This window comes from Struthio camelus, chromosome Z (assembly GCF_040807025.1).
Source record: "Struthio camelus isolate bStrCam1 chromosome Z, bStrCam1.hap1, whole genome shotgun sequence".
In the NCBI taxonomy this organism is placed as follows: domain Eukaryota; kingdom Metazoa; phylum Chordata; class Aves; order Struthioniformes; family Struthionidae; genus Struthio; species Struthio camelus.
The window spans coordinates 10,357,453-10,372,280 of record NC_090982.1 but is presented as its reverse complement, the minus strand read 5'-3'; the positions used below and the strand labels follow the sequence as shown (position 1 = coordinate 10,372,280).

At 45.0% G+C, this 14,828-nt stretch overlaps 1 protein-coding gene across 1 annotated transcript; it reads left to right on the top strand.

Moving 5' to 3' along the window:
* Positions 1-4,540: 4,540 nt before the first annotated feature.
* On the top strand, positions 4,541-13,241 carry DNAJA1 (DnaJ heat shock protein family (Hsp40) member A1). Its single transcript, XM_068928689.1, has 8 exons — positions 4,541-4,989; positions 5,276-5,453; positions 6,610-6,714; positions 6,832-7,059; positions 8,525-8,639; positions 10,538-10,653; positions 11,235-11,335; positions 11,956-13,241. The coding sequence occupies exons 1-8, from the start codon at positions 4,858-4,860 to the stop codon at positions 12,172-12,174; spliced, it is 1,194 nt and encodes a 397-aa protein (XP_068784790.1). The 5' UTR covers positions 4,541-4,857; the 3' UTR covers positions 12,175-13,241.
* Positions 13,242-14,828: the final 1,587 nt, after the last annotated feature.

Genomic DNA, 14,828 nt, shown 5'->3' with positions numbered 1-14,828 from the left:
AGCGGCGGGCGCCGTGCGCGCCCCTGCGCGAGGACGCGCGTGCCTTAGTTGCCGCTCTTTGGCTAAATATTCCGATTAAACCTCGTATTATCCTTAAAAACGGGCGCGGGCAGGCGGCCGTACCGAGGTCTGGCCAGCGCCGGCTGCAGGCGGCCGGAGCGCGATGCGAGCAGGCCCGGTTGGGGCAAAGGAGAGCCCCGCAGCGCAGCCCGAAGGGGGACCGGGCCCAGGGACCTTCCCCGGCGATCTGGGGGACGTTATCTGGATGTCCCACCTCAGCTGGAATATCAACTCAAAAGCAACGGTTGGGGAAGGAAAAATTAAAAAAAAAAAAAGAGGAAAGGAAAAAATCAGGATTTGCATTGTAGGCGCTTGTTCCGATACACATGAAATGGCAGTGGGAATGTTTTGACAAGATAGAGGAGTTGCAAAGGATTGGTAAGATACGGGAAAAACCAGTGCGGGTATCCCAGCGGTGGGAAGGAGCACGCTGCTGGCCCTGCCATCCAGGGCAGGGTAGGCAGTGAGTTGATGGTAAGCAACAGGTTCCAGGCAAAGTGTGGTGTCCCGCTTGGCGTGGGACCATCAGCTGCGATCAAAGCAAAGGGGCCGCCAGCATCCAGGACAACTGCAGGCCATTGTGGAAACTTAGTGGCAAAAAAAGCAGTGGAGAGACTAGCGCAATGGCTACCATGAGAGCGTGTCAAATAATCCAACAGGGCAGAAGCTCTCGTCCCATTAAGGGGGGGGCCCTCCAGCAGGAGAACCTGTGCAAGTGTCAGCGAGCTGCACTTGTAACGCTGGTAGTCATTAGGCTTCAGGGCAGCCAGCGCAGGTATCAGCTGGCCGGTTGGGGTCTCTGGCTGGGGTCTGTGGGGACTTCACCAGGGATCTTGCGTGCCTGTAAACGCTACGGGGAAGCAACTGCACAGCTCCGCTAGATGGCTGGGGTCTTTCGTGCGAGGAGGGGGCCTCACCAGAGATACAGCATGCACATAAACTTAACCACTACACTTAAACCTCGCATCACGGCCAGGGTCCAACCCTTGGCCAAATTATAAACTAGCTTGAAGCTGACCAAGGGTTCACAAAAAAACAAAAAGGGAGCAGCAGCTGGGGGGGCGGGGGGGGGGAGCTGGATTTGCCTGGCTCCTGAAGTCCTTGCTGCTCAGCTGCTCTATGTCGACTCAGCTGTGAGCATTCCCAAATCCTCAAGGACACAGCTCTGTGTGAGGAGATGGGGATTTATCCTTTTGCAAATGTACCCACAGTGTTATCACTGAAGGAGTATATTCAGGAACACGCCAACAACTTAACCAGCAAACTGTACTGGTCATAGAGTAGGCAAAGGGCCAGGAAAACAGGCTAACACCAAAGCCTGTATACTCTTGTTCCCTGGAAGCTGGAAAAACAGTTACATAAATTGCAAAAGGATTTCCTCACTTGAAAGGAAAAATCAGCCTGTATGATGGGGCAAGATATCAAAACTACCCCGTTTGGTTGAAAACCATACCTTTGGGAGGAAAAAGGTACAAATCTTAACTTTGTTACCCGATCAAAGAAAATAACACCTATCACTCACAGGGTGAGCGCAGAAAGAAAATGAAGTGATAAAGCCTCTGCTCACTTGCAGGAACAGTGAACAGAGACGGAAGGGTTAAATGTTTGAAGGTTGGAAGTCAAAGCTATTGGAGAAATGATAGCTGATGCCTGCCGTCCTGCTGCAGAGGCTAATCACAAGAATGTGAGAAACAGATAAGAGCCCTAGAAACACATTTGCAGAACAAGAAGAGGCCTATAATACAAAGAGCCAGCATCTTTGACTGCCAGCACCATTACAAGAAACCAGAAGCGGCTGGAAAATGCTTCAATATGTACTAAAAAATTCTGATCATAAAGAAAAATGAATATAAAGAGACAGTTCAAACTTAAGTAATAGATGGATGTAAATAATCTTAAGAGAAATGGTTTCAGTAGTTACAGTTAAAGCCAAACTGTAATAGCCTGATGGCCTTGGTAGGTCTTTTTGTTTTGTTTTATAAGGTCATCCATTGAAGAACAACTTGAACAGAAACAGCCAGACCTAAAGATAAAATTGTTCATTTCAGCAATGTGTGGGGTTTTTTTTAAACCAAGTGTGTAAGTAATGGAATGAACCTAGGAACCAGAGTAGAAGTAATATTAAAGGAAGATGGCATAGAAACGTATTAGAGAGTACTCATATCTGCCTGGTAACCAAGCTTAACAGCTGTATTCTAGTGTTTCTAAAAGTTAACCCGATATGATCTGAAATAATCTGTCAACACCTTCCCTTAAAAGGAAAAGAAAGAAAGGATAGTAAAATTATGCCTAACATCCCTGGATCTGTAAGTGTGAAGCTGTCTGTTTATTATCAGTAAGACAGGAGAGATGGAGGAAAGCAAAAAGGAAAAAAGGGTTGTGACCGATTATATCTGAAGCTCCTACGAAGGAAAATATTCCAGCCTGTGGAACAAAGATAATTATTAATCTTTGTTATTAATCATCCAAGGTTATGAATAATCAAATTAATTACCAAGGTGATGAATAACTGAATACCATCACAAGCCTATTTTACCTATAAGAAAAAAAATGTTGGAATAGTGCCTTTAAGACTGCAGGGCTGCCACACAGGAAAACACATCCAATTGTAATGTTGTTTATGCTAATTGTGTAAAGTATTGCCTAAATCTATGTGGTTACATACAGTGTACCACTTGCTGATTAGAACAGCCTATTTGGGGACTGACTCACCCTTTCAAGAACACCTGTGAGGCAAGAGCAGACCTTGCTGCGGCACAGCCTTATCAGTGAACACTCAGTCGCTGAGATTGAGCTGAGAGATGGCCATCTGTAGGGCCAGGTACCAAACTCAGGGGGTTTGAGATATTGCTGGATAGTCATCATATTGACCACACTGGACCCATTACAAAAGGTCAACCCAATTCAAGGGGTGGAAAACCCTACCCAAATCCAACCAAAGCCTACCTAAAAGCACTGTTCCAGATGAAGTTACGATTAAGCAGTAAAACCCTTAACTCTAGATCTCAAGTCCTGTGCAGTCAGTTATAGCAGGTAAGTGCACTAATAAATCAGACCACAGGTTCCATAGGCAAAGTATTTCCTGCCAAAAATACCTCTGCCTCCTTGTATACAGCTGACAGCTTGTCATGAGTCATGGTAAATAATGTCAACATTTGAAGGGGAACTGGCAACCCTGGAGAGCCTTTATTGGATGGCATTGACCTTAAATATCATTCAATCAACTGATTAAAAACTGAAAAGCAGGACAATGTCATAGAACTACAAGCGCTACATCAGAATCAACTCTTTATCCAGACTGCCAGGCAAATAGCTAATGCAGCTCCTGCCCAGTGGCTGGAAATCTGCGGTAGTTTTAGCTCCAGTGACACTGCTCTTCTACACCTATTCTCTCACCCAGTGTTTGTTTCACTTCTCACTGCCCTTTCATTATTAACTGCAGTAAACACTTTGTAAGAATCTTTCTAGTAGTCAAAAGGTTACTGGTGTAACCTGCAATTTACAGTATCTTTTGAAAGAGTCAACTGTATGTGCATCAAGGGGTGGAGTGTAGGAATCCTAATTGGAATGCTACTCTACATCAAGAAGCGTAGCGATCCACGCAACAGTTAACCTGAGTAGGCACAAGGCTATGCTGTGCTGCACGTACCCCTTGGCCGCAGGATGAACTGACATGGCTAATTGTAACCGAGGCAGCTGTAGGCAGCTCACACTTGGCACCAGCGATCACACCACCTGCAAGTCCTTATCTAAAAATGAAGCACCATGGTCTCATGTGAACATCCTCTTGCTGGACAGTGGGAATGGTGAATAGAACTGTTTTCTTCTAAGAAAATCCTGAAAGAGCTCCAGGGACCAAAACGCTGGTGAACCTCAGCATGGCCAGCGTGCCTTGTCCTAACAGAGAGATCCATCCAATGCTGTATCATCCTGGGGTTCCCAGCATCAGAAGGGATGCAAGATTCTGCTGCCACTCTTCTATTCCACTCGTATCTTTGAATAATCTGATTAAACATCCTATCACACCCGAAGACTGGCGTGACCATTCCTTCTTGCTGAGAGCTAGAAAGAACTTGGCACCTACGTGGCGCGCGTCAGGGCGCGGGAGGCGTTCAGCGCGGGAGGCGCAGCGCGGAGCCCCGATTCAAGAGCTCGCTAGGGAATCTGAATTTTGGATTCAAAGCTGCAGTGCCGGTTCTTCACGGCCAGCGATAACCTCCTGAGCAATGTCAGAAGCATTTAAGCTCACGCCTCTCCCGCCGCTGCCGCCGTCGCGTTCCCCTCCCCCCCCCCCGCCTCTCCCTCAGGCAGGGCGCGAGGCCCGGCGGGCGCCGTTACGGCCGTTGCGGCGCAGGCGCGGTGACACCCCCCCGGGGCATGCCGGGAGCTGTAGTCCGCAGGCGGTGCCGGGAGCATGCGCAGCGCCTCCAGCGGCCTGGAGGCGGTGCATGCTGGGAGTGGCGGCAGTGGGCGGGCCGAAGCGCTGGCCGGGCAGCGTGGCCTGTCGCGGCCATATGGGGAGCGGTGATTGGCCGGCCGGCCTGCACCTCCCCCTCTCATTGGCTGGCCTCCCTTTGAACCCCCCTCCCTCCCGGCGGCAACCGGCGGGGCGGGATTTCCGGGGGGGAGGGGGGGGTGTCGCGCCGGCTTAAAAGTCCCCGGATGCGGAGACCGGCTCGGAACTTTCCAGAAAAGTCGGGAGCCGGGTGAGGAGGAGGCGGAGGCGGCGCCGCCGAGAGCGGGAGCACCCGCTGCTGAGGGGGGGAGCGGAGCGGAGCGTCCCCGCAGGCCGCCGCCATGGTGAAGGAGACTACGTACTACGATGTGCTGGGCGTGAAGCCCAACGCCTCGGCCGAGGAGCTGAAGAAGGCCTACCGCAAACTGGCGCTCAAGTACCACCCGGACAAGAACCCCAACGAGGGCGAGAAGGTCGGCGGCGGGCGGCTCTGCTTGGGGGCCCGGCGGGGAGGTGGCGGCCCCCGAGGGAGGGGGGAATCTCTGTGACAGCAGGGGTGGAGGGGGAGGGGGAGGGGGTTGTGCTGTGGGGCTGACATGGAGGATGGGGGCGTGGGGGGGGGGCAGGGAAGCACCGTCTGGGGAGGGTTTGGCTGGCGTGAGAGGGCCCTGCTGGGGAGGGTGCTGGCCAGGCTGGTGGTTGGAGAGGAGGGGGGGGTTAAGTTCAGAGTGTGTGGGGCATGACACGTGTCTCTCACAGTTCAAGCAGATCTCCCAGGCTTATGAGGTACTGTCTGACCCAAAGAAGAGAGACCTGTATGACAAAGGCGGCGAGCAGGCCATCAAAGAGGGTGGCTCTGGTAGTAGCTTCGGGTCACCCATGGACATATTTGATATGTTCTTTGGCGGTGGTGGGAGGATGCAGAGGGAGAGACGAGGTAATGTGCCTTCTTCTGACGCTTTCCCGGACTTTACAGTATGATTGCTGTGGTAGAGAAGACTGCAGGCCCTTGGGTGAATGCTGTGGATATAAGGCTATAAATAACGTTTAGAAAAAAGTTAGGGGTGTGTTCTGAAAATCAGATAATGCCTGAAAAAAGCCTGAAAGATGGGCAGGAGCTTGAAATGAGCAGGAAGAGGCCATTCAGTTCATACAGTGGTAGTTTGATCTCTTATGCATTCTGCTGTGTTAATATCTAACCAGATTTCATGTTTGAAAAATCTGTATTGAAACATAAGCCCAACTTCTAATATACTGTCCCATTTCCAATGCAGTTTGTATCTTAAAATGTTTGGTAGCTGACGTACCATAAGCATACTGCCCAAATGCAAATGTTAAAGTGGTCTTTAGTTGAAGGTAACTACAGCTGTTTCCCTGTGATGCTCATTGGAGCTGGTGTGAAGCTGCAGTAAAAATCCACTCAAAGTGCAGGTTAAACATCCTGACAAAGACTTTAATCATAATTAAACTGTTCCAGAATCATGCTGATGAAATCAGTTCCCTTCGTGATAAAGGGAAGGAAAAAAGTGCTTGTATCGAGACATTGCAGCTTTCTTTGGTGACAAGTTCTGCCTTACTAGGAATGCTTTGATATACTTTACAAAATTAATCCTGCAGTAAGTAAAGTTCTAATTGATTCCTGACGGTAAAAATCTAGTTACTCAATTCAGTTTCCAGAAATCCCCTGGGGAGAGGGAAGTAGTACTTTGCAGGCTGTGGGCAGTGTCTCCTGCTTCCTTGTAGCTGTACAGACGTTTAGTCGCGTTGAATAAAACTAAAATCTTGCATCTAACGCTTAAATCTGAGTTTTCTCACGTTTTATTTCTATTATTGCTTGCACTTTCAGGGAAAAATCTTCTCCCTCTAACAGAGAAACATTCCTGGCAAGGTCATTAGAATTGTTACCTAATCGTAGCCTTAAATAGGAAAGGGCTATTGACTAATAGCAAAACAAGATAAAGCTAGATGAAGAAAGATGTTAGAGCTTGTAAAGACTTGTTTTAATGTAACTCGAGCATAGTGACAGGAGAGATTTTCCGTTATGTGGAGACTGTACTTTCAGATGTGAGTAAATGCGCTTTTTTCTTTTACAGGCAAAAATGTTGTCCATCAGTTGTCAGTAAGTTTAGAGGACATGTACAATGGTGCAACAAGGAAACTAGCTTTGCAGAAGAATGTTATCTGTGATAAATGTGAAGGTAACTCTGACACTGTCTCTACACATTAGTTACTTCTGAAACTGCAAGTGAATTTTTTCCTGTCTGATTTCTTCTGGCAGTGCATAACACTCCGTCTCCCATTTTCACTGTTACCAGGTCGCGGTGGTAAGAAGGGTGCAGTAGAATGCTGTCCTAATTGCAGAGGCACAGGCATGCAAATCAGAATTCACCAGATTGGGCCAGGAATGGTGCAACAAATCCAGTCTGTCTGCATGGAGTGTCAGGGGCACGGGGAACGTATCAGCCCCAAGGACCGGTGTAAGAGCTGCAATGGCAGAAAAATTGTTAGGGAGAAGAAGATACTAGAAGTTCACATTGACAAAGGTGAGAGGGTTGTAATATGTTGAAGTACTAAATTTGAATATACTGGCACTGACTTTGCAGCACTAAACCAGAATCTTTAGTAAATGCACGGTGTTGATTTGGTATTACGATGAGTAACACTGCTGAATGCGCATTAAGAAAAGTAACCCGTTGCTATCTTTAAAAAGTGGGAGACTTGTTTTTAGGGAAAGGTGATTATTTCTGTTTGTGTTTGATTTCTGGACACATAACTAAGAATGAGTTCCAAAACTTGTAGCGTGGTAAGCAGTGAATTGTTTTTGTCTAGTGCAGCTTCGTAAGGAAAAATATTGATCAGTTAACTAGACTGATGAAATAAAACACAGATGTGGTGTTTGTTGGTTCAGCATGCCTAGTGAGTTTTGTCTTGTTGGGAAACCCTGCAGACTCCGATCACTTCTACTGTGCTTCAGTATGAAGGGGAACCAGGTCTGCTATAGCAATAGGATGCAAAGACAGTGCTAAGCCTGTAATGCTTAGTTCTAAGTTTGCTCTGCAACCCTGACAATGTTGCTCAGTGCAGGTGTTCTTTGTTGGGCAAAATGTAATTCCATATGTAAACCCTCACAGTGATGAGGTAATGTGAACTGTTGAATGACAAGTGCATCTTTTGAGTAGGCTGCTCAGAAGTTGGAGAAGTGTCGGGAATGGTAGGGCTTCTAAGTCAGAACATGCTGGCATGCACATGGCTTGCTTCAGATTTGCACCTGATTATCATCTGTAACTGTTTTACATGTGTGTATATATAAGCGCACCTTATGTAACGCCTGTTTTCAGTTGTGTTCTTTTTTCCCCAGAAGGAAAAATCCTACAGTAATGTTATATTCCTACTGAACTGCAAATTTATAGTTGTCATTTTAAAAAAATGAAAATGACTGAAGAAAGCTAAATCTTTCTGTTGTAGGTTAGTAGACGCCACAAGCTAGCGTGAGGCAGCTAGAAATGATGGTACAGTGATTTCTGTGTAGGTGAAATGTTTTTAATTGCTGATTACATTCCTAGGAAGAGTGCTTCTTGCCCTCTGCGGGCACTGAGATCATGTTTCATAAGTAGCTCTGCTACAGGTACTTTTAAAAACTTCAGAAGCTGATTGGTCATTTATTCTCAAAGCAAGCGTTGAATGCAGTGTTGTTTCTATGTTGTCTTTGTAGCGCTTGTGCATGCGATAGAAGCTGTTTTGATAATGTTTCCCTCAAGGATTTTATCTTGGCAGGTGGCTGTTTTGAACTACAATTAAGCTAAATGGTCATGAGACATAGCTCAGGTTGGCAGCACTAAAATCGTTTGGACGTGTGAGTTGATTAAAAACATGTAATGCTATGAGAGAAGGTCTTGATGTTCCAGTCCCAAGATCTAGCGATCTCTAGTATCAGCTTGTGCTTATTAAAGTAGTTCATATTGCTACTTTTAGTTCAAAAGGCTGATATGAATGTGTTTTCTGCAATAGGAATGAAGGATGGTCAGAAAATAACATTCCATGGTGAAGGGGACCAAGAGCCAGGATTAGAGCCAGGGGACATTATTATTGTCTTGGATCAAAAAGATCACTCTACATTTACAAGGTAAAAACTCTGTAAGTCTTTTCTTTTTACCTTTTTTGATGCTTCTCCACAAGCTTCCTTGGTGACTAGTGGCTTTTTAGTTACTGGAAACATGAGTAGGTAGGATCATATAGGTAGAATCTGTGAATTTTTGGTGGTCAAAGGAATATTGAGTTATGCAGGAGAGCACAAAGTACTTTCGTGAGCCTTTGCAGTGGAGGAGGACAGAAAGCAAACGGAAAGGAGTTGGTTATTGAGAGTTTACAAACCTCAGTATTTGAAGAACTGCTACGTATTTTGTTTAGTAGCTGTGAATATCTGCAAAAGTTGTCCTCAAGATTCCTTGTTGTTTCTAGGGTAGTCTTCCATCACTTAACTCAGAAAATTGATCTTTTAGTGTAGGCAGCTGGTTATTGCTCCTTTAGTTGCAGGACAGGAGGGGCTTCCAGTGGTTCACTTTTCCTAGGGGATCCTGTTTATGGCAGACTTCTGCATATAGCATGCTCCTTCCTGATGAAAGTCAAGTTGGTCTATCTGCTGGCAAAAGTGGTTCTCCCCCATTCATTCCTCACCTGAGTGAACTGGGTAGGGTAATCAGTCCAGTCTATTATTTGGGAAGGCAGAAGTAAACTGAGCAGCATCAACCATGTCTCAAGTATTTTGTGTTACCTAACAGTACTACTTGCAAACTTTCTTGTTTCAAGTTACTGTTTGTGGAATTAGTCTGTACAGTATCTTCTTTTTTGATTAAAAACACTAGCCACCTAACAGAAGTTTCTTATGTAGCACTTGATGTCTCACTCTTTCTGTTTAGAACAGTAACAAGGAGGTCATTTGGTTTGGGAAGACATTTGTCTCTTGGAAGGGACATGTCTGTCAACAGTTGATCCCTTTGGTTGTCTTTAGTACAAATGACAAACCAAAAGTTCTTAAACATGTAGCTGGTCTGAATGACTGTCCTATGTGGTGTTGAACTCTGGAAGTTGTTGCCAAACCTCTGTGCTGAAGAGCGTTGAGCTCACAGGTTAAAGAATCAGTTCTGACCACTTTTGATAAGTTTAATGAGTTGGTTTTCTTCTTTCTGCTGAAACCACTTACTGAATCAGCTGTGCCAAAGAGTTGATTTAGACCGTACTTTTGCATGGTACCTGGGACTTGAAGTTGTAACTTCACTGGTTTATTACTGTCCATCTTCCTGCCTGCTGCCATCAGCTCCGCTGTCTTTAGCTTTCCCTTGATATTTTTGGTCCTGTGGGGTTATGCTGAGGTCATGCTACTTCTGGGACAGAGGGAATGTTTCCCCTCTCCCTTAAGAGTCTAAAATTATCTTTCCAGGCAAGTCTCCTTCCAGAGATGTTTAAAATAGGGTGAATGAGGTAGCTTTGGTTTTTTTAATAGGCTTGAGGTTTTCTCAGCCCCTGGACTTAACAGCCCATACAGTCACCGCTTGCACTGTCTTACTGAAGTCAGAATGAGCAGTTAAACAATTACATCATCTGTTCTAGGTATTTCTTGGTGTTCTCTAGAAGGTGGTTTCACAGTAACCCATCACTTTGAGTTGCCATCACCTGTTCAGTCTTCTCTGGGAGGTTGAGATGAACTTTCCCGTAAGTGGGAAGGCGCAATGAAATGAAACAATGCAATTGAGCTTTACTCTTTTTATTTAAATAAATAATAAATACATAATTTTCAAAAAACTTCTACACTTAGCTGGGTTTGCTCAGTAATGGCTCTCAGCAAGGGTGTTATTCCTGTAATTGCTGCCTTCTGGTGCTACGTCAATATTTGGTAATCTTTAATTGCTCATGCTTCTTAATATGCCACCTTTATTTTCCCTGGGTATGGTCCCATTTTCCCTGGGTATGGTCCTTTTACTGCTTCCTCTTCTCTGTGACTGTTTTTGTTTGGTTCTGCCTTAGACAAGATGAAGACCTTCTTTTGTCCATGGATATACAACTGGTTGAAGCACTATGTGGCTTTCAAAAACCTATCACAACGCTGGACAATAGAACTATAATTATTACCTCCCATCCTGGTAAGTGTTGGTTTGCTTTCTGCCAAATGTCCCTGCATCCAGCAGATGTAAACGGGAAAGTAGACAAGTCTGCTTAAGAGAACAGAAGCAACTGACCAACTTTACACAAGAGATGTGCTGGTACCAACTATTTTTTCCTAGTCTTTGCAGTACGATTTTTTAACAAATAGGGATTTTGGATAGCGGTCAGCATTAGCTAACTCTTTCTTTGCGTGATATAGTAACAGACCTTACCTCATGGACATACTTATATCCTGAGGATACCTCATGAGAATTGAAGGCCGTGGGTCTCTGAAAACTACTTTTTCAGCCTTGGAACTGATGGAGCACTTAACATATTTGTAAGTATGCTTCCTTTGGGAAGCATAACAAGGTTTAAAGAACGTAATGTCGATATCAACCTGGTCTGCTACTCAGAAGTTACCAGGCAGCAAGTTCCTAACAGACTACTGTGTATTAGTGTATCTGTCTAAACACACTGTAGAAGGCTACATGAATACATACTGAAGGGAGTTAAAGTTAAAGCTGCTAGTGCTACCTGTGTGAATCCTCCTGCTTTTTTTTCCTTTTGACTTTTTTAGGCCAGGTTGTGAAGCATGGTGCTATTAAGTGTGTGTTGAATGAAGGTATGCCCATTTATCGCAGACCGTATGAAAAAGGACGTCTGATCATAGAGTTCAGGGTAAGTGGATCAACTTAATAGTGTGGCATTTCCTCATCACTGAATATCCTACATCTATCTGAATATCTGACAACAGTCAGAAAACCTAATCTGACAAACAGGATTACCTAATCTGACAAACAGGATTATAGGCTAGACCAAAGCAAAAGCTTCCCAAGTATCTCTGTACTGAAAATGCATTAAGTACCAGAAGAATTTCTTGGATACCTTGTGAACTTCCATTTGCTTGACGTGTTTAGTTTCTGTCATCTTGGGAGGAGTAGGCTGGAAAACACTCTTCTCTGGAGAGAAGCTTGTGGGAGCTGTGGCAGCAGGCTTTGTCTGCCACAGTTTTAGGGGAGATTCAAGCGTGTCTCTAGTGTTGGGATGTACCGCAGTTTTGCTTCTAGGGGGATTCCAGATAATGTCCTGAGGCAGAACAAATCCTGAATAAAACTTAGCTAAGTTGCCAGATCTGGTGGAAGTTAACTTTTTGCTGACACAGTGAGTTAAATCCAATGATGAAGAAATAGCAAAGTCATCTGTGATAAAGCTGACTTTGGCAAAAAATTAACCGTAGTGGGATGGAGAAAGGTCAGGAAGTTCAGGAAAACTACAGTAACTGCAGCTTTTGATTTCAGGTGAACTTTCCAGAGAGTGGCTTCCTCTCCTCAGATAAGCTGTCTTTGCTGGAAAAACTGCTACCAACCAGGCAGGAGATAGAAGAAACTGAGGAAATGGAACAAGTGGATTTAGTGGACTTTGATCCATCGCAAAAAAGGAAACACCACTATAATGGAGAAGCCTATGAAGATGATGAGCATCACCCTAGAGGTGGTGTTCAATGCCAGACATCATAAAAGGGCCAGTGAATAACTTGTGATGCTTGTTTTGTATGCATTAGTGGATGAGTGAAGGACTACAAGCAGTTCACCCTCACTTCCTGCTATTTGTTGTTTATTCAGCCATAGCTGTTTCTAAAAGCATAAAGAAATAAACTAAGTAATTAAACTGACTTTGCAATTTGTATAAAGCTCCAGGATGAAAGCTCAGATGAAGCTGATTGCACTTCACCCCTGCCTGTTGGTCAAGAAAACTCCCTTCCCTGCTTGTCTTTATTTCAAGCCTTGTAATTCCTGTACGTGTGCAATTGCCCAGGCTTAGACTAAGATTCTGTGGTGGTCTTTTTGGTATTTTAGATCTTATACTCTGTTAATAAAGTATGCACAAGTACTTACAATTCATGGTAAGATATAGTTACATTTTGTACTAATTAGGATAACTTGTTAATGTTTTGGGCTCGTACTGATGTTTATCAAGTAATGACTGGCTCTAATGCAACCACCTAACAAGAACCTGACAAGGATGTGGCTGGTCTTCACAGGCCCATTAAAGTCATGCAGTTCACCAGCTGTCTCAAGTTACTGCACTTAAGGTCAAATAGTCTGTTCCTTGGCTGGCTTTGGTCCTGATCCCTGAGCTAGATGTGAAGCTTTGTTTTGTCACTGACTGCTGCTTGGTTGCTGTTCCAACACCATGCTCTGTATAAAGCTGGTGGGTACTTGGCTGCTGCAGGAGCTTCTCTCACTGCTCTGCAGGACTAAAAACCTCCAGGGCCTGTTGAATCAGTGTGCTGTTTGGAATCTGGTCAGCTTGCTGACATGTGAAGCTTGACTTCCACCTTGATTACTGAAATTACATACCCTTAAGTGGTATGTTAATGAAGGCAGGAGCAGCCCTGCTGTTGGGAGTACATGAGCCTGTGGAGAAAAGAACCATAGATGTCAGTGAATGCAAGCAACTGATACATCTAGGCTGTTGTGAAATTCATGTATTGTGTGTGTTATTTTAAGCTGACTCTTGAAAAATTCTGTATGAATGTTCTAATTATTGTAGATGAAACATTTCCAATATAATTACAAAATTGTTCATTGCCTCTTTTCTTAGACCGGATGTTGGTTTAAAGAAGTTTCTCCCCCCAGCCCCCTTGCATTTTAGACTACTATTCACAGAAAAATCCTAGCCAAAAAAAAAAAAAGGCTGAGAAGACAGGTTCAGATTTAACCTCCAATATGGTAGTTTAGTCTTGTACTACCATCTGTCTTGGGATGCAGCATCTGCTTCTGTATTACTCTGAAGCAAAGGTGTCGTGAGGAGAGCTGTCTTCATTTTTTTGGGTTGGGAATAGCTGGTACAATGGCAGTGTATGTGCTGTAATTTGAGTATCTGAAGTTGGGGGAACTCAGACTAGAAACAATCTCTTGGGGTAGGCTTGTTTAGCTAGCTCATGTCATGAGTGGTATGGGCTTCATTTTATGAAGACAGTATTGAAATGGCTCTTGTGTCTCAAATATTCCTTTTAAGAAGCCTACAGATTGGAGACTGTATGATTCACCTACATCTTTTTTCATTCTCTGTTGTCACAGCAGAAATGGAATTCTGTAGGCCAGGCTCTGTTCCAGATTAAACTTGGATGAGCTCATGAGTCAGCTATACACATGGGACCGGAAAGGAGCCTTTGCTCCATCAGTGGGACAGTCAGGTTGATGGAAGGGAAGGAACAAGGTAATCCTGTTTCTAGCACAAGGGCTACAACTTTTGCAGAAACATCATCTTCAGATAAAACACTAAGCGCTCGACTGTGATCATTTTCAGTTCAGTAAGCACCCTGCATGTGAAAGCCCATTAAGGTTATAGGCCATGTCAGTGTTCAGTTTCCCTTTTTTCTAAGTCAGCCACTGGCAAAGCTCCATGCAGTGACTTGAGGATCACTACTGGATGTTATTTTGCTATAGATGGTTGTGTAGTAGATTAAAAACCATTCCACAACCTTTTGCTTCCCAGGGGTGTTTTGGTTCCTTTCGCCCCACCCGTAGCTGCATCAGCCCAGGTGAGGTAATATTTCTGTTGTTGCCTTCCTTTCAAGAACATGATGACTAATTCCTGCTCAATGCTAGATGATACCACAGGTAGAGGATGGGCCAGGTCAAGCTTGGAGGAGGGTGGCTCACCAGATGCCTCCATGAGTCCTGGCAGTGCAGCCCAGGAGCTGATGCTACTGCTAATGCCGGAAGAGCAACAGAAGCAGCAGTGGTTTATCATGCTGCTTGGAAACCATAGAATCACGAAAGTCTTGAGGTTGGAAGGGGCCTTTCAAGATCTAGTTCAATCCCCCTGTTCAAGCAGGGTGACCTAGAGCAGGTTGCCCAGGACTGCCCAGACAGCTTTTGAATATCTCCACAGGTGGAGACTCCACAACCTCACTGGACAACCTGTTCCAGTGCTCAGTCACCCTCACAGTAAGGAAGTTTTTCCTCATGTTCAGATGGAACTGCCTGTATTTCTGTTTGTGCTCATGGCCTCTCATCCTGCCGTTGGGCACCAGTGAGAAGAGTCTAGCCCTATCCCCGTGACACCCTCCCTTCAGATAACTTACACGCATTGATCAGATCCCCCTCCCAGTCTTCTCTTCTCCAGGCTGAACAGGCCCAGCTCCCTCAGTCTTTCCTCCTAG

Coding starts and splice junctions, on each gene's coding strand:
- DNAJA1 (XM_068928689.1), top strand. CDS start 4,858: ATGGTGAAGGAGACTACGTACTACGATGTGCTGGGCGTGAAGCCCAAC. Junction 4,990..5,275: donor ACCCCAACGAGGGCGAGAAG/GTCGGCGGCGGG, acceptor TGTCTCTCACAG/TTCAAGCAGATCTCCCAGGC. Junction 5,454..6,609: donor GATGCAGAGGGAGAGACGAG/GTAATGTGCCTT, acceptor TTTCTTTTACAG/GCAAAAATGTTGTCCATCAG.